The sequence below is a fragment of the Chelon labrosus genome (genome assembly GCF_963514085.1).
Source record: "Chelon labrosus genome assembly, chromosome: 18".
Taxonomy (NCBI): Eukaryota; Metazoa; Chordata; class Actinopteri; order Mugiliformes; family Mugilidae; genus Chelon; species Chelon labrosus.
The window spans coordinates 3,712,156-3,730,477 of NC_140351.1; the positions used below are offsets into that span (position 1 = coordinate 3,712,156).

An 18,322-nucleotide genomic window follows, 5' to 3' on the forward strand; every position below is an offset into this window, starting at 1 on the left:
CGGAAATTGAAGTCATGATATCTGAATGCTGTATGGTCTTGTATGAATCCGTTGGCAGGACGTGGCCTGAACTCTTTTAAGTTGAGTTTGTATATTCACCCTTAAAAAATGTATGTAGTGATGGCAATGCCAAAAAAAATAAATCAGTTTGCTTCTTAGTTCCTGCTGCTTCTTGGTCTCGAAGCTAATATCTAGTTTCTTTTTGCATTTACCCTGGAGTTAAAGCACTTTTGACTTTTGAGCTGCTGACACTTTTTTAATCTCTGTTTCCGATGTTCTTGGTACGGCGAGCCACGGGCTAACTCTGGTAAGGTTAGGCAGCTTACAGTGCCGTCACAGTGTGCGGCTTAACGGTTATAAATAGGATGCACGGTCATTTATCACCACAGTGACCAGAGAGGCTGAGCCGGGACCGTTAGCGCATCCTCAGTGTTGTACATGCTGGTAGATTTGCACCGGTCAGTAAACATTGTGCTGATGAAGTCTGACTTCAGTCCCAGCTTCTGACCAGAATCTGTAGCCGGGGATATCATGACAAACACGAAACACTGAGAAGAACTTTGACGCTGGCAGAAGAGGGCAGCTAAAAAAAAAAACAGCTGACCGTTTGTGACAAAGGACGAACTGCTGTCCTGAATCATTATCATTCCACTGTGCAGTGCGCTGTAGCAGAGTCAGGGATTCCCGCTCTCTTATGTAACAACACTGGCTATGATGAGAAAGATTGCTCTTTAAATCTCAGATGTTATGACTGTCTGGGATGAACCAATGGAGAGGATTTTCAGATCCAGCTGCACTCTTGCTTATCCTGCTCCCTTTTATCCCGCATTTCAGTGCTAGCACTTATACACATGTAAGTACTGACATCTTCATTGGTAGACTGGAGTCAGTTATAGGAGATGTGAAGTGATGACCATTGCCAGTTGCGTGCTATGTACCCTTTAGCAATGTCACATTTCTAGGGGTCACCTAATGCGCTATAGCACAGGGAGTCTCTTCTCACCACCTGCAGAAGTGGAACATTTGCACACATGCACACAGAGCTCTCACCATCAAATACACCTGCATTCATTCATCAACAATTACTCAAGAGGTTTCAACCTTCTCCTCCTTTTCTCTCTCTCTTTTTTTTATTTCCTGCATCCAGTTGCTTATAGCTAGCCTAGAATCTAGACGCGCCCCTAGCGGCAGCAAATTACATTTGCTTCCAGGGTCAGTCTAGTTACTCTCCGTTGACTTGAGATTTCGAAAAATCCAAGATGGACCGGGCCAATCACGAGTCGGTGGGCGGGCTTAACATGATGACGACTGACCTGCGACCATAACTTCCGTGAATTACGCGTGAATTCCCCATCCTGCTAGAACTACCAGAGCGATGGCTGCTGCTAGCGAACAACTTTCTTTCGAATCGGCTTTGGCCGCCACTCTGAAAGACTTGAAGTTAAGCTTTTCTCTGAGAAAAGAACAAGAAACTGCACTGAGGTCGTTCTTTTCTTAACTCTCTTTTCCGTCGCTCTGACTACGTCACCTCCTTCGTTGCTCTGATTGGTTGTAGCGCTATCCTGTTGCGTGGAGAGGGAGTTTGAAAGACAACCGTTTATCCCACCCCTCCGGTTGAGCCCTGTCTATGGAGAGTGCCCAGACCCTACATTTAATGTGGGTCTGGCTCGTCAGGCTAGCTTATATCAGCTTCAGCCTTTTAAGTTATGGTGTTGCCGTCAGTGGCTTTATTAACATAAATAGCCGCCTGACAGATGAAACTCTAGTGGTTCTCATTTGGTCTTCACCAGTTCCAACTAAATATCCGTCTTTTGTCTTTTCACACGCTTGTCTCGAGCGTTGTCTGCGGTTTGGTGCTGGATAGGTAGCGTGTGTTTAGCACTGCTTCCTGCAGCGGCTGCAGAAAGTACAAAACATCTTCACTGGACAACCTAGTTTTTTTTTTTTTTTTTAACAATAGTTTATTGATTGATTTTGATTGATTTAAACATATTAAACACATACAAACACACAATAACACTGACAAAGACAGTGTACATATTAAACAAAACTAAAATGACAATAAACAAATAAAATAATGAAACAAGAAAATAATGGTATAACAAAAACACCACAAAGCACTCAGCTCCTCACAACAATGTCAAAGTTGTGCACGCTTATTCCTAAGAAACTCCAGTAACGGTCTCCGCACCTTTTTCAAATCCTTCTGCCTTTCCTCTAGTTATATAAGTCAACCTCTCCAGTACAACACAAGATGCCATCTCTTTCGCCCACACATTTATCAAAGGTATATACGTTTTTTTTTCCAAGATAAAGCAAGACATACACTTTATATTGGACAACCTGGTTGATGACTGTAGACAATGGTTACACTGTTCAGTTCAGTTTCAACAGCAGTGAAAACTGGTCTTTGTTACGTGAAGTGCTGTGAATGGTGAGTTATATTTTGGAGTGGGACTTAGGGAAGAGAGTGGGACATGTTTACTCATGACATGATTAAGAAACTGACTGCAACATCTTTTAAAAATGTTCAACCTCATTGGATTTTATTGTTAGGATGCAAATATACTTATATATATGCAGAATAATAGGGTGTTATTCCTGTGTGTCCTCTGTTGGGTAGGCTTTGACCTTTGCAGTTGTTGGAGTGGTGCTAGAAAATATTCAGTAATGCTGCACCAGTTATTTATGTGTCCACATTTTTGCACACAAGCAGATCTGATAGAGATAGAGATCGCTTAAGCTGGCCTTTTATATTAGTCTCATACACAAATGATTACACACACACAGTTATTGTAGTTTGCATTTTCATCCTTCCACTCTTCCACTCTCCTTCTCGTCTGATACCCAGCCACACGTTTGTCAACCCTTTACATAATTTTCTCCCTTTAAGCATCAGCATTTCTAAACTGACATAAGAACAGATGATGTAAGGACTTTGTGCAAAGCAGGATGGGTATTGGAGTCAAGAGCAGACTCCCTTTTTAGCAGCATGTACCTGGTCAGTCAGCATACCAGCTGTTTTCCCCCAAATTTAGACTGAAACGGTGTTACAAGAGTGATGTTTGGTGTTTTTGTTGACCCAGACTGTTCTTCATTCAGTTATTATACATTCAGGAAGAAGCTCTGATCATATTTTGACATTAATATACATTTCCAGCAAGCAGATTGAATTAGCCCAAGGTTGACGACATGTGTAACGTGCACAGAGGCCAACATCTGTTAACTAGGCCAGAGTCTTATCATCGCCACTGCATATGAATCTAGACCATGTCCCTTAAGACCGTTTGCTGCCACACACAACAGCACACTTCAGCACTCCAGATTATATGTAAGACATAAACGTACAGATATACATCATCCATATCTTCCTTTGCATTCCCCTCAGCTTATGTTGTTTTTTTTTTTTTCCCTGTGCCTTTCATAAGCGCATAATCTTCTGCTAACTATTACTGGACTAATTGCAGTATTCAAAATCTACTGGGGGGGGGGGGGGGGGGGGGTTGTGGCAGCTGGTGCTTATTCCTTGTTTGGAATAGTGATGTGCAAGTGCAACTTGAGGTCATTGGAGGATTTAATGACGTGGAGGTAGGGTGGGATAAATTTGTTGACACACATGGACAATTTGGAATATTTTTTGGCTTAAAGGAGCACGAGATTGCAGCTTTCATTCCCTCTAATAATGTATCCCTGAGCCAATTACATTAATATCTCATATTAGGTAAAATAGCAAAGCCAGACGTAGAGAATATCTGAATAAATATTTAAGAATTTTACCAGCGTAGGATACCAAAGCACAAACTAAAAGTTATCTACAGCTGCAACACGATGAAGTCATCAGTCATGTTTGGCAGCGCCGCACTGTGACTTTGACCAGATTTGTGCAATTTTATTCAAACACTGGGAGCTTTTCTGTTCAGTTAATATCTTGACCCTGAGAATGGTTTGATAAAATAATCTTCCAATGAATTCCTGACCGTGGGATGCCACCTAAATCTGCAGGGTGCCACTATATTACTGTTATTATTACTTAAGGCACTCACACCTTGAATCATTCTGTTCCCTTCCTGATTAATGTCTAAACCACCTTACACATGGGCGTATTCTAAAAACGGTAACCCCACCTAATTTAGAAAGAGTACTTTGTGTTTTACCTTGCTGCCTGGTCTCAAAGAGGATTTAGCCAGTGTCATTTAAGACAATGATTACCTGTGGTGCGTAGCATCTAACAGAGATAACTGAAGATTGACAAGCCGGTCCAAACATAGCCGCCTCCTCGCCATCCTCACCTTGGGCATTATCTTCATTCCCTGTTGTGCACATATAATTAAACTTTGTGCCCTCACCTATTATGTCCCGAGATCCGAGTCGGGCCGCGTTTTAAAGAGCGACAAGGGCATAATGACTTTCGCTGTGATTAACGCCGCGCTAAGCCCACGCTGCAAGCCTCTTATTCCCCCTGCAGCTGGATCAAGCAGTAAAAGTTAGCCGTGAAATTCCCACCGCAGCTCCACGGATGAGTGAGTGAGGTGGGCAGAGACTGGCTGTGAGTGATGTAAGGGGCTGGAAAGTGAACAATACTGGTTTATGGTCATTTAATATTTATTGTACAACCTCGAGGCAGTGCCGAAATTAATTTAATGGAGCAAGAAGCCTAAAATCTAAGTTAGAAATTAATCTGAACTAGAGTATATATTGTTGTCAGTCAGTAAAATTATCAATTTAAGAGGAAGAAATCATTCTGAATAATTGAGCTCAAAATATGGATAATAATTTTAGAAGGAAAAAGTGTCCTATGTCTTTCTATGTCTAGATAATTTCAGTCTAACTGTAAGATCCTACAAGAGAAGCAGAATTTAAGGACAGACGTTCATCTTGGTGCAGCTTTCATCAGAAAAGTATTCTAATCAATTAATGAGCAGCTTAAGATATATAAGGTTTAAGGCATATTTAAGGCAAATTAAACATCTATTGTGTTTTTAATTACTCATCAGTCATCAAACTTTCTATTTTTCTCACAATGTCCAGGCAAAGTGATTAACTGATCAAATAATCAGCAGATTAAGATTTCATTTTAATTCCTAGAACACAGAGCGATATATGTTCTTATAGGTGAGCTCTTTCTGCCCGGTAAGTAGATTTGAGTTTCCCTATTCTCTTGTGTGTTCATTCTTTGCGGGCGCTCTGGTATGAACGTCCTCTGCGGTCGCCACCTCTGTTTATTTCCTGTTGTATTTTTCCACTTCAAATTCCATTTGAACCTCATATTTGTTCGGTTTTATTGTCGCGTTATTGGCTTTTATTTGTACAGCTTTATTGTCACCAAACCGCAGCGCATCAGTGTTTGTCTTTTTGTCTTTTATTTATAGTGTTTTATTGTCAATAAAGCACCACGTAGCAATTTTTGTCTTATGTGTGTGTGCTTTACAAAGCCTTATGCCAGCAGAGTGCTTTTTATTACCCCTTTTTTTGCACGGCAGAGCTTGGATCTACTTCAGCTGCCGGCACGGTTCCTCAGTCATAATCACAGCGTTGAGACAACAGCAGCCTGGTAGTTACATATTTTATTTGATTTTATAGAGGGAGAAACTGGTAAATGTGGTTATCGACAAAATAAATGTTGTGGTCTTATTTTTCTCTTGAATGAAACAAAATTTTTTTGTGGTTGTGGGAAGAGAAGCTTTTTCATTTGCACAGACATTTATCTGGATTCAAGGTCCCTCGCTGGTTTCATCTGGACTCGACGACAGATTGTCAAGTCCAGATTTGACCACTGAGGGTCACACCCTGAGCTGTCTGTTCTTTCAAAATATTTGCTCAGAGCCTCGGTGTCTAGGTTGTGGGCCCCAGCAGCAAAGACAAAAACGTGATTCACACTTTGCTGCTGGAATGCGTGACACGGACAACTGAGGAAGATCTTGTTGGCGTTTGACAAGTGGAGATGCAAAACAACTGTGTTTTAAAAATGACTGACGAGATGGTAAACACTGAGGCTGAAATAAAAGGCCTTTGTTTGTCCATTGTACTTTTTCTCATGGGGTAGGAATTCAAAATGAGATCGAATCATACCTTTGCATGATGCAGTGACATGACTATCACCCCCCAACCACCCAGCCACCAACACAGACACACACACAACAAGAGCAATAACTGTGGAAAGACGATCGTAGGTGAGGAAACACCAGAGGCTGAATTAAACCAACAACAGCACAGTAAAATCAGTCAATAAATATAAACTCTATAGTAGTAGAAATGGAATAAAACATAAGAGCTAATAAAAATGCTAAAAGGCAAACAAGAGAAAATTAGTTTTTATGTTGAAATCTGGATATTTTTTGTAATCAGACAGTTTCCTCTTCTGTCGACATCCACTACAGTGATTCATTGCTCGTTGTTCTGCTAACAGGCCTTTTTTTTTTTGGCGGCCGTTTTTGTAAACTTGACATTATAGTTGGTAGCATATTAACTTCTCACTGTCAAATCCAAATAACCTGCTGCTGCATTTGCTGCTTTTAATATAAGTTTAATTGTACAGTTCATGTGTGTTTAAATATGACTTCGCAAGTTTTTATTGACCCCTGATCTGATTAATCTTTGTATAAGCCCAATAAATGTATGTTTTGTTCTGAATAGGTGATAGGTCTCTAGTTTAGGTAAACTCAATAAATCATTATATAATTGTAACGGTATAAAACTAAGGAGAAGCAGTTTGTGGCATTAAAGTTTCCACTCAAAAAATAAAATTCTTTTAATTTGATCAAGTGTAAATAAACGGTCACTGTCTGGAGTTACTAAGTATAGACTGGCATTAGGCCTTTTCCATTCCTCCATCCTGTTCCCATGAACACAATATCTACAAAAGTTAGAAATAAAATGAAATGAACTTTAGTGGGTTCCCAAAAGTCAAGGTTGCTCTGATCCCACAAAACACACTTTTGGCCACATCTCAAGAATTTGTAACCTAAGGAGTCCACCCTTTTCTTTCCTTCTTCCTTGATGGTACACAAGGCAGGGGCTGTACTTGTTCCAGATTGGATTATAGGTTGTAGACATAGCAACTAACCAACAACAATGTGTAGCATGTGTGTAGAATACCGTAGCCTGGATCGTTTCTTAATCTGTGAGGTGCACACCTTACATGTTTGAGCCGCTGTCAGTTATCATGCACACCAGATATATACTTCTACCAAACCACAAACAGACAGAGCCTCCTTCAGCCCATTACTAATTGTTCCCCTCAACTGTAAATTGCCAGTTACTATATAAACAGTCACGAGAGCAGACGTAGGCCGTTAACATTTTCCCCTTTTTTGAAGGAGGAGGGGGTTGTAAATAATGTGTGTATTTGCCGGTTGTCGTTCTGCTTTTGGTTACTGGACACGTTTAACCTCCATTGCATTTCCTATCAATATAAAACTGTGCCGTGTCTCCACAGGTGATGGCGTCCCTAAGGAGAACAGTCCCTTTATCAACAACACAGAGAACGACAAAGGCAACAGCTACGATGGCACCAACATGGCACTATTTGAGGTATCTGTGCACCGTGCTTGAGTTATTACTGACAGAAATGAGACCATGTGTACTGTAGGGTACATCTGTAAGTAATAAGCTTAAATTAGAGCTAGTGTATGAATTTCAAACCATTCATTAATGCATGGCATGCTGAAGCAGCAGGCGAAGCTGCGGTGAGCTAAATAGATAGGCACACCGAGTTAAAAATAACAATGTTCTCTCATTTTCCACGATCTGTCTTTGACATAAAAGCTGGAGCATTCCTTCAAGTTCATTCAGCTGATCCCATGCCAGTTGCTTTGCTCTGGCTCTTGGCAGACCTTGGTGCTCTGTGGTCACTGGTCCTTGTATAGAATCAATTAGACGCTGTGGCGGTGTTTTCAGCACTCGGCATGAAGCTGATCCAGCCCTGCTATTCTAAGACGCTTTGAACGGTCGAAGAACTAAATATTGCACTATTTATTTTGCTCCTGGAAGAGTTTATCCTCCTTAAGCATTTGGTGACTGCCCTTCAAAAAAGGCCTAAACTGAAATTGAAATTTTAAAAATGATTGTGGATTTATGCACTAATGCTGTAACTTTTAAAACCAAACTAAGTAAGCTGGTGAGTTGATAAGATAAAGTTCTTATGTTAAACCACTTTTATTTTTTTTATGATTACAGGAGGAAATGGACAGCAACCCCATGGTCTCATCTCTCCTCAATAAACTGGCAAATTACACCAACCTCACGCAGGGTGCCCAAGAACACGAGGAGGCTGATGACGACGAGGGGCCAAAGAAGAAAGCTGTCAAGGTAAAGCAGAAGCCCGTGTTTCATGCAGCGCCTGTACTAAAGCTTTAACGTAAGGATGATAAACTAAACTATTTTAAAATGCTTTAAACAGCGAGATAAAAAATAAAAATAGAACAGCACTGTTTACATGCATTACATTTGTGATACTGTACAGTTGCATATTAACAGTTGTTGTTTTAAAGCTGCTGGACTGTCGTTACATAACTGGTTCTTTGACCGATGAACCCCAGCTGTTTGTTTTATTCACAAATCTCTCTCTCTCTCTGGGTAGTCGTTTGACTGTCTTCTCCACAAACGTCTCTACGCTTATTCACCGATTCTGCTCCAGTTTTTAACAAAAGAAATGTAAAGACGGATTACTGTAGACTCAGCAACGTTTAAAAAATGCATTATGCACTAGAGAGAATTTGCGGCCAAACACACACAAGCATCTCAAAGGCTATGTTTTGTAAGAAGCGCATACTTTCCTCTTCTTTCAGTCTCTCGTCGGGGATCCTTTGATGCTCATGTTTGGGCTTTCTTTGACAAGAACATAGATGCTTTTGTAACCACAGCTCTCGTCCCATGTCAGTTGCCCCATCCTGTCCCCTGCATGGAATTAGGCCTTTAGCACCTCCCATTGGCTAGTAGTATCTTACTAAAGAAATAAGTGGACGAAGGAGACACCATTGTCGCCCCTCTTTGTCCGGATTTGGGGACTAGTGCTGTGCATTTGGAGATAAATGGCTAAAAAGGTAGCTGCTTGTTTATCTGAGGTGATCTCTGCAGATATTCTGGTCGACTGCTTCTTTTTTTTGTTGTGAAACTAGTTTCTTGTGAGGAATGCTATCTTTTGGGATGGAAGCATAGAAGGATTTTTGATTTTGCGATCTCTGAAAGAGCTCTGGGATTTAGTAATTTTATTTTTGTTGGCGTAGTCTTTACTTTTTCCCTCTTTGTCGTCCTTTCTGCTTTTCCTCTGCAACCTTGGGGTTTTGTTTAGTTTCTTATGAGTGCCTCTATTCGACCTGCTCCACTACACACTTGCACTTATATCTGTATTTTTAATCTTGACTCTCTTGTGTCCTCCCTCTCTCCTCTGTGTCGTTTTCAGAGTCCTCAGATGGGGACCTTCATGGGTGTCTACCTTCCCTGCCTCCAGAATATTCTGGGGGTCATCCTGTTCCTGCGCCTTACGTGGATCGTCGGCACCGCCGGCATCCTGGAGTCCTTGGCTATCGTCGGCTTGTGCTGCTCATGCGTGAGTACTTTGTACTTGAACAGCATTACTTGCCTGTTAAGGTTTTCTTTCAGTGTCATTCAAGCTTTATTTTATTTTTTTTCTTGGCTTGTTGCCTCTTAGAGTACATACAGCGTGCCAGTCTTCATTGTTTGAGGTTGTTGGCGGTATGTAGCCTGAAACAGATACTCGCAGTCACTACTCTGGGCCAGAAATGTAATGTATGCGAACACGACTTACAAATACAATTGAATATGTATTTTAAATTTACAGTTAACATTGCCTTAAAAAGATCTGAGCATATTTAATCAAATATTATTAGGATTTAACTTTAACTGTGGAAGGAAATGGCCTTTATTGGACGTAGGCTTTTAATAGAGGCAGTAATTCCCTCCGTTTAATAAATATAGTTGTTCATTTTTTGTCTTTACCTCTGAAACATTTGCATCCTGTATACCATAACCGTCTGACAGGATTAAGAGACAGTTAATTAGAATAAATGAATCAAAGGCCCTGTAAACCGTAAGCCCCTTGGACTCAGTGAGGGAGGTGGGTGACAGGAGAGTTCTGGCTAAACTGTCCTCCATGCTGGACAATGAGTCCCACCCCCTGCATGGTGACCTGAGACAGGACTGAGGAGCAGCTTCAGTGACAGACCGCTTCACCCTCCATGTGTGAGGGAAAGATACAGAAGGTCTTTCCTTCCTGCTGCTGTTAGGCTCCACAACAAACACTCCTAATATGTGCAATATATCTATTATTCATTATTTATTATATCTCTGTCATTTCTGCATGCTGTTGCAAACTGCAGTTTCGCCATAGTGGGACGAATAAAGGTTTTTCTTATCTTCTTATCTTATCTTAAAACATACAGGTTTGGAATGACAGAAGACTGTAACACTACAGATAGATTAATGTTGAAAATATAATTTTAAAATATTGCATGAAAGCGGTAGATGTAGAAGAACGTACGTAATGCTCAGCTGGCATTATATGAAAGGCGGATGAGGAGTTATGACCGGCCTTTATAGCATTGCAAAAACACAATTAGCGGTTCATTTAAATATCATACTGCACTCGCTTCCCCTTCTGAAACACGTCCTGTGCCCTTGTACCCTTCAGCATTATTTTTAAAATGGAAATGGTCTTAACTGTATGTTTTATTAGATGATAGAAGAGCAGAAAGTCAAAGGTCTGACTCTTGACGTGGACATTATTCGTCCTTAATCAAGGGATTTAGTGTTTAAGTCATTAGAGCAGTGACATGCTAGATTATGTAAGGGTGAACTCAATGTACATTACTACATCTTTGATGCATTATGAATACATTAGCACATGTGCATGAATTAAGTGTGCATATGTGGTTGAATGTTTTACTGGTATTGATGCCAGATGCTGCTTTTTTTTTTTATTGGCGGTCGGATACAAATGTGGATTGACGGCAGTAATGGACGATGGGGGAAGTCGACTCTACTATATTTAACCACCGTGACTCTCCACTTCTCATAGTCTCCTAGCTTCTAATGGTACCGGGCTTGATGTGTAATCTGTCCATCTGCAAACTGTCAGAAACGTAGCCTCACGCACGCCCACACAGGGGCTATATTTGCCAATCCCTCGCCAGACAATGGATTATTTCAGCTTAATCAGGGAAAGTAAAAAAAAACAAAAACCCTAACCCTCGAGTACGGTCTCAGTTAAACGCTTTTTGCCTCATGATGGAATGCTCTAATGGCCTAGCATGATCAATTTCACTCACTATGCCCAAGAGCAGCAAAGTCAAGGCTCAAATATGCAAAGGCAAGAATCACATTGTATTTATTCATATTTTAATGCACCGTAATTACCTAATTTTATACATACACAGTATATGCATTGCCTAGAAATATGGGAACCCGTTTTCATATAATAAAACCTAGCCTAAATGTGCTGAGGCTTACTCTCCATTGCATCACTGCTTGTTACATAATGAGAGAGCAGAGCTTAGTCAGACGGATTAATGTTCGGTTTCACTACTTAGACCACATCTGAATTTGTACTGATGGTTCCACATCAGCCACCTGCTTATAGGTCATGTTCTGTCTGGTTCAGACACAACACCAGAGAATATCTGAAAGTAACTTGAGGGACCCGCTCATATTTAACGCATTTTAATGTGTTTTTTCTTATTTTAGGAGACTCTTGATCCCTTGAGTCCCTGATTCTTACTAAATGATTCCGTTTTATTTTATCGAACCCAAATTACTACAAATGACGTTTTTCTTAAATGAGAACAGAGAGTGGCTCTTCTTACTGAGACCAGGCCTCACACAAACACATGGAGACTATAAACCTTTTTTAGTAAAACAATACACAGCACAGCTTACACAACGGCTTGCATATGTTATGATTATTCATTTTTCTTTTGGCCGTGTACAGCTCAGAAGGAGCATTGTTGTTTATAGGTCACTTCCAGCACCTGGGTTTCCAAATGTATTAAAATCAACCACATAATATCTAAATAAACAAAATATTAATGTGATATCAGAACTGATTCTCGGTCAGTTCGTGCATCTTAATAGTTGTAAATAATAATTTGTTTGGCCTCATGACAGCAGTGTTCACATTATAGGAGAAGATTGCCAGATACATGTTTCAAGTACTTGCTTTTATGTTCCCATTATTTACTCCTGCCTCTTATTATATGACTGTACTGTCATGTTTATAATGTGGAATAAGACCAGATACGATGTGAGGTTGTAGCAAAAGGTTGTGAACATATTTAACTCAGCTCCACTAACTTTTATCACCTCCACAATACAGTCAATGACAACACCCAGATCTACACATAGGTGATATTGTGTTATGTAGTTATAGATAGTCCAGTAAAGGGTTCTGTGTTTATTCAATTCAATTCAATTCAATTCTATTTATATAGCGTCAATAACAATACAAATCGTCTCAAGACGCTTTACAAAAACCCGGCCTGAAACCCCCAGAGCAAGCCTGAAGGCAACGGTGGCAAGGAAAAACTCCCTTTTAACAGGAAGAAACCTTGAGCAGAACCCAGCTCATATGGAGGAACCCATCTGCCTAAGGCCAGCCGGGTACAGACAGAAGAAAGAGAGAAGAGAACAGCAAGATAAACATCCATCTGTCATAGATACACATATCTGACTAAAGCGTACATGTGGAATCTTATGATACAAACTGATGATGTTACATGACAGTTTGAAAATGTAAGAGGAATCACAGGCAGGTTGGAGAATTGTTTATGTGTCTTATGTTGTCAGTATAACATATTCTGTTGGTTTCAAAGAGATCAGTATTTGGTTTCTCTTAAGACGCCCGTTAGTCCCACTACTGTTGAATTTTCAAAACATGACTGGTAACTTGACTCACCACAGGATGTGCCTTTCACTGCTGCACTGTTGTGGTCAAGTCCTTGCTACCGTATAGCTGCTTATGGTTTCAGAGGAAGCGGGAGGTAAAACTATCAGTTAATTGGCTTTACTCCAGTTTGTCTGCCACTTTAAACTGGGCATCCAGCAAAGAGCTCAGGGTTTATCTTAGTCATGTCCTTGTCCTTCCCTACCTCCTCCTCCTCCTCCTCCTTTACTCTATACCCTTTATCCTTTATTCTCTCACTTCTTCACACTTTCTCCCATCCCTCTGTCTTTCATCCTTTTTAAGTTTTAACCCACATCTTCTTCTCTCCCTTTCTCTGGACCTTATCTCGTCTCGCTCTGCCCTTCCCTCTGCCCTGTCCTTCCTCTTATCCTGGAGCACTGTTAGGTAACAGGCTGAAGTGAATATCCTCAGCCGCAATGACTGATTTCACGGAAAAGCTAATATCCATTACCAATCCAAAAGATTTAGAGCCCCTAAGAAGGATTTTAATGGACTAAATGCTGGATTATCTCACCAAGGATCCCATTGTTTGGAAAATCTGGAAAATATATGGAAATAAAGAAGTGTTGGGTGTGTAATCAGCCGTGTGTGAATTGTTTCTTTTTCTTTGTTGGATTTTACTGCTTGAAAACTACATTATGAACTATAATGTACAACAGAGGTATGAGGTGTCTCTGTGATTTATCCTGAAGCTTTTGTTCCATACTCTCATCTCTCCACAGACCATGCTGACGGCCATTTCCATGAGTGCAATCGCTACTAATGGTGTTGTGCCAGGTAGGATTGTTTAGTAGCTGATCTACAGAAAATACTACATGACATGTAATAAAGCAGCGGTTTCACAGGATGGGATACGTCTAGATCCACCTTTTAAGCATTTGAGTGTAACATTTATTTATTTTGCTTTCCAGCTGGAGGCTCGTACTATATGATTTCCAGGTCTCTGGGTCCAGAGTTTGGTGGAGCTGTCGGTCTATGTTTCTACCTTGGGACGACCTTTGCCGGCTCCATGTACATTCTGGGTACTATTGAAATTCTACTGGTGAGTGAAACCAGTTTGTACTTCTTCATTGTGTTTGTCTTCTACTTATTCCGTTGTTTGATTTTGCTTTAAATGTCTGGAAGAAACTAAAATGAAATCCAAAACAAACTGGAACAGGCTTGTATTTTATATTTAAATAGTTTTCTGTCCTGTCTGTCCCCGTCTCCTTCAGACCTACATTGTGCCTAAAGCAGCCATCTTTGTGGCAGAGAAAAAGGAGGACGAGGTGAGCGCCCTGCTGAACAACATGCGTGTTTATGGCACGTGCTGCCTGGCGCTGATGGCCGTGGTCGTCTTTGTCGGGGTCAAATATGTCAACAAGCTAGCTCTGGTCTTCCTGGCTTGTGTTATTCTCTCTATCCTTGCCATCTACGCTGGAGTCATCAAGACTATCTTTGAGCCACCAGATTTTCCGTGAGTATAATTCATATCAAGATATTCAAGAATAGCATCAGACTATATTAGCCAACTATATCTATTCATACAGATGGCATGTCAGTGTGCAGCAATACATTCATCACTTTAATTAATGTCATTTTACGATGTTTTAACGTTTATCCTGTGTTCCTCTACACAGCGTTTGCATGTTGGGGAATCGAACGCTGCAGAACCACAACTTCGACACGTGTCTTAAAACCGAGGTTATAGGCAACCTGACAGTCACCACCAAGCTGTGGAGGCTGTTCTGTGACGGCCCCGAGCTCAATGCCACCTGCAACGACTACTTTGTCGAAAACAATGTGACCGTGGTGCAGGGCATCCCCGGACTGGCCAGCGATGTCATTTCAGGTTGGTAGGGTATAAAAAGACCATTCTGACCTTTATTTATCTAATTTTATTACCTTTGCAGTGCTACTTGTTTCAGTTTTCAAATCAAAAATACACTCAGCGGTTGTTAAATCTAAAGATGAATGATGTCTGAGGCATAATTTCTTAGGTTCTTTGTCCATACGTCCCTTTCACATGAAGGAGTTGTCCCAGGAATACATTTGTTATGACAATAATTCACACAAATATCTAGAATAATGTACTGGTGATTACATTTTACATCCAAAAGGTCACTTCAAAAACACTTTCTTCAAAGTCTTCTATGTTTCTTATTTGAGTCTGAACAGATACACCCTTGAACGTACAACTTGACCAGCTGGCAGAAAGCATACGACTGTAGGGTGGCAAATCGAGTTAAATATAGTGCAAATTCTTAGCGTTCCTCGTGTTATATAACTGCTGGCCGTGACTAAGTAGTTCTGTCGCCGACCTCCAGTGCAAAGGCATTTTTGTCATATTTCTTGTGAAGAAAGTGGGCCAAGTATGCGCAGGTGTTCACTGTTTTTTGTGTGTGTTGTGTTTACTCTGTGGTTAAATAACTCCTTTCTGACCTTCTCATATACCGTATGCATATAAGGCATGTATAATACATTAACATATAAACTCCTGCTGTATGGATTAGAACGAAGGCATGTCCTAAATATTGGTTAAGCTTTCTTAATTTGGTTTATTTTTGACAGGGGCCAAAAATTCTAATCTCACAGAGCAGAGACACGGGCATCTGGATACAAACGGGATAAAAGACATTGTGTCTGATTGTCCCGGTGGGTTGTACTACCCATGGGTAGGCAGGCGCCTCTGTAAACAGATAAATCATAGTTTCCTACAGAATTATTCTGCACACAGCTAGAACTACCAGAGCGATGGCTGCTGCTAGTGAACAACTTTCTTTCGTATCGGCTTTGGCCTCCACTCTGAAAGACTTGAAGTTAAGCTTTTCTCTGAGAAAGGAACAAGAAACTGCACTGAGGTCGTTCTTACAAAAGAAGGACGTATTTGGAGTTTTGCCAACCGGATACGGCAAAAGTTTGATCCACATCTTAAAAATGATTAATGCAGGAGAAACTCAACCTGTAGGCGAACTCAGGAAAACAGGATGCAACAAGAACTATTTAATATCTATTAGGATAAGTTTTTTCCACAACACATGCAAGGAACTCTCTTTTCCGTCGCTCTGACTACGTCACCTTCTTCGTTGCTCTGATTGGTTGTAGCGCTATCCTATTGCGTGGAGAGGGAGTTTGAAAGACAATCGTTTATCCCGCCCCTCCGGTTGAGCCCTGTCTATGGAGAGTGCCCAGACCCTACATTTAATGTGGGTCTGGCTCGTCAGGCTAGTGCTCTGGTGCTTTAATGACACAAAACCAGTTTAATATGGCAAACTTAAGTAGCTTTATGGCAGTTGGAGGTGGAATTTCTGTGCCGCTGTTTTAGGTTCGTTAGTGTCCTTCTAACTGTGGGTACCAGAACTGAGTGGCTCACGTTGGAGTTGAAGCTTTTACTGAAATCAACTTCTGAACTGATCGTGGCAGAGGGCAGGGAGAATTTTCAGTGCTTGTCAGTCCGCTGAGAGACGTGGATAGACCCAGAAATACAACTACACGCATGGCTGTGGCTTGTAGGTAAATTTCTGGGAAGGTGCACACAAGGTACGCCATACGTCAGGTGTAGATCCAACCCTGAAGCATCAGCATCAAGGGGGATCTTATTAGAGCCAAGAAGGGCCCTGCAGGGATTTGCCACAAATTCTAGGTGGCTAACAATGAGCTAAAACAGAAGCCACAATGCCACGATGCTCTTGTGGATCCCAGACATGTATATTTATTTTCACCCGTTTTCCGTTGTCAGATCATTTAATGTCGTACAACTTGACCTCACCTTATGAAAAACATTGTTTCTGTCTGTTGTAGAGAACATGTGGTCACAGTATGGCTACCTGGGCATGTTGGTGGAGAAGAGCAACTTGCCATCTGTTGGGAAAAGTGACCCTGCCCAGGACAAGTACATGCCCTACGTGGTCAACGATATCGCCACCTTCTTCACGCTGCTCGTCGGCATCTACTTCCCCTCTGTCACTGGTAAGGCTGCGGGAAAAGCGACGCTCCCACGTTGCCCACGATAATGTGCTAATTACCTGTTTACATGTGCAGCAGTTTAGTTTAACTTCCAAAGATGTCGTGTTTGGTTATTTTTAGGTATCATGGCTGGTTCAAACCGGTCAGGTGACTTGAGGGACGCTCAGAAGTCCATCCCCATTGGGACCATTCTGGCTATCGCTACCACTTCCGTCATCTGTATCCTTAAACCTTGCACTGTAGCACAGATACCAGAGGAACTAGTATCAAAGCACATAGAGTAGAACACTGATATAAACAAAGTTAGCATGTGTTGTTCTGTTTATTGGTCATTAACAGAAATTATCTACTTTTAACAAGCATTAAAGCATAACAAAAGATTAATACTGACCAGAAGTTAACATGTGGGTCATGTCTGGAGTCAGCTTTGTGTGTGGATTCATTTTATTTTCCTGAGCAGTGCTTCCCAGACGTCACCTGTGTGGTCCTGTTCGGTGCCTGTATCGAGGGAGTCCTTCTTCGAGACAAGTAAGAGTTTGACACTTTGAAATACTCTGCATGCGTAGTGCTAAGTAAGTGGACATGTTTTATGGAGTGGGACAAAAAGAGGGGGTGCACATGTTGCTTCCACCTTCTCTCTTTTACGTTCAGTGCTCTAACAATTATATTTTAGAACATCTCAAACATTTCAAATCGGTGTGTCTTAAAGATGTCTGGGTAATGCACATTAAAGAGTCTGAATATGGTCTTTTTAAAACATGTGATTCCTTTTGCTTTGCAGATTTGGTGACTCTGTGAAAGGGAACCTTGTAATAGGCACGCTATCGTGGCCCTCACCTTGGGTTATTGTGATTGGCTCGTTCTTCTCCTGCTGTGGGGCGGGCTTGCAGAGTTTGACCGGTGCTCCTCGCCTGCTGCAGGCTATTGCACGAGATGGCATTGTGCCCTTCTTACAGGTTGGACACACACAAATAACACACACAAATACAGTGAAAGCAGACTTGATCCCTAATGTGCTGCAGCTGTCACGCCTGACTGTGTGGATCTGGTGGTCTTAGGTGTTTGGGCACGGGAAGGCTAACGGAGAACCTACCTGGGCTCTCCTGCTGACTGCTGGGATCTGTGAGATCGGCATCCTCATCGCTTCCCTGGACGCCGTGGCTCCCATCCTCTCTATGTCAGTATCTGTTGTAATATTAGATGTTCTCTTTCCATAAAAGCAGATCACCAAATGAAGCCCGTGATCCCTTAGGTATTCCACTTCTTAGAGCCACTTAGGTGGGTCATAAAGAGGAGATTTAGATGATAAGTGAGTATTATTTTTGGCTTGTTGTCTTCTTCCCCACAGGTTTTTCCTCATGTGCTACCTGTTTGTCAACTTGGCCTGTGCAGTTCAGACTCTGCTGCGAACACCTAACTGGAGGCCACGCTTCAAGTATTACCACTGGTGGGTTCATTATT

General features: G+C 41.4%; 1 protein-coding gene across 3 annotated transcripts in view; it reads left to right on the plus strand.

Annotated features, from left to right (window-relative positions):
- The window catches only part of slc12a7b (solute carrier family 12 member 7b), a 54,869-nt gene that overhangs the window by 25,891 nt on the left and 10,656 nt on the right, over positions 1-18,322 (plus strand). For all 3 annotated transcript variants that reach the window (XM_084566756.1, XM_084566757.1, XM_084566758.1), the window contains exons 2-14: positions 7,436-7,530; positions 8,176-8,307; positions 9,401-9,547; positions 13,639-13,693; positions 13,828-13,958; positions 14,131-14,372; positions 14,536-14,747; positions 16,697-16,864; positions 16,982-17,080; positions 17,332-17,389; positions 17,643-17,817; positions 17,920-18,038; positions 18,210-18,308. In XM_084566756.1, coding sequence (XP_084422882.1) covers positions 7,436-7,530; positions 8,176-8,307; positions 9,401-9,547; positions 13,639-13,693; positions 13,828-13,958; positions 14,131-14,372; positions 14,536-14,747; positions 16,697-16,864; positions 16,982-17,080; positions 17,332-17,389; positions 17,643-17,817; positions 17,920-18,038; positions 18,210-18,308 — 1,732 coding nt within the window. The remainder of the gene's footprint in view (positions 1-7,435; positions 7,531-8,175; positions 8,308-9,400; positions 9,548-13,638; positions 13,694-13,827; positions 13,959-14,130; positions 14,373-14,535; positions 14,748-16,696; positions 16,865-16,981; positions 17,081-17,331; positions 17,390-17,642; positions 17,818-17,919; positions 18,039-18,209; positions 18,309-18,322) is intronic.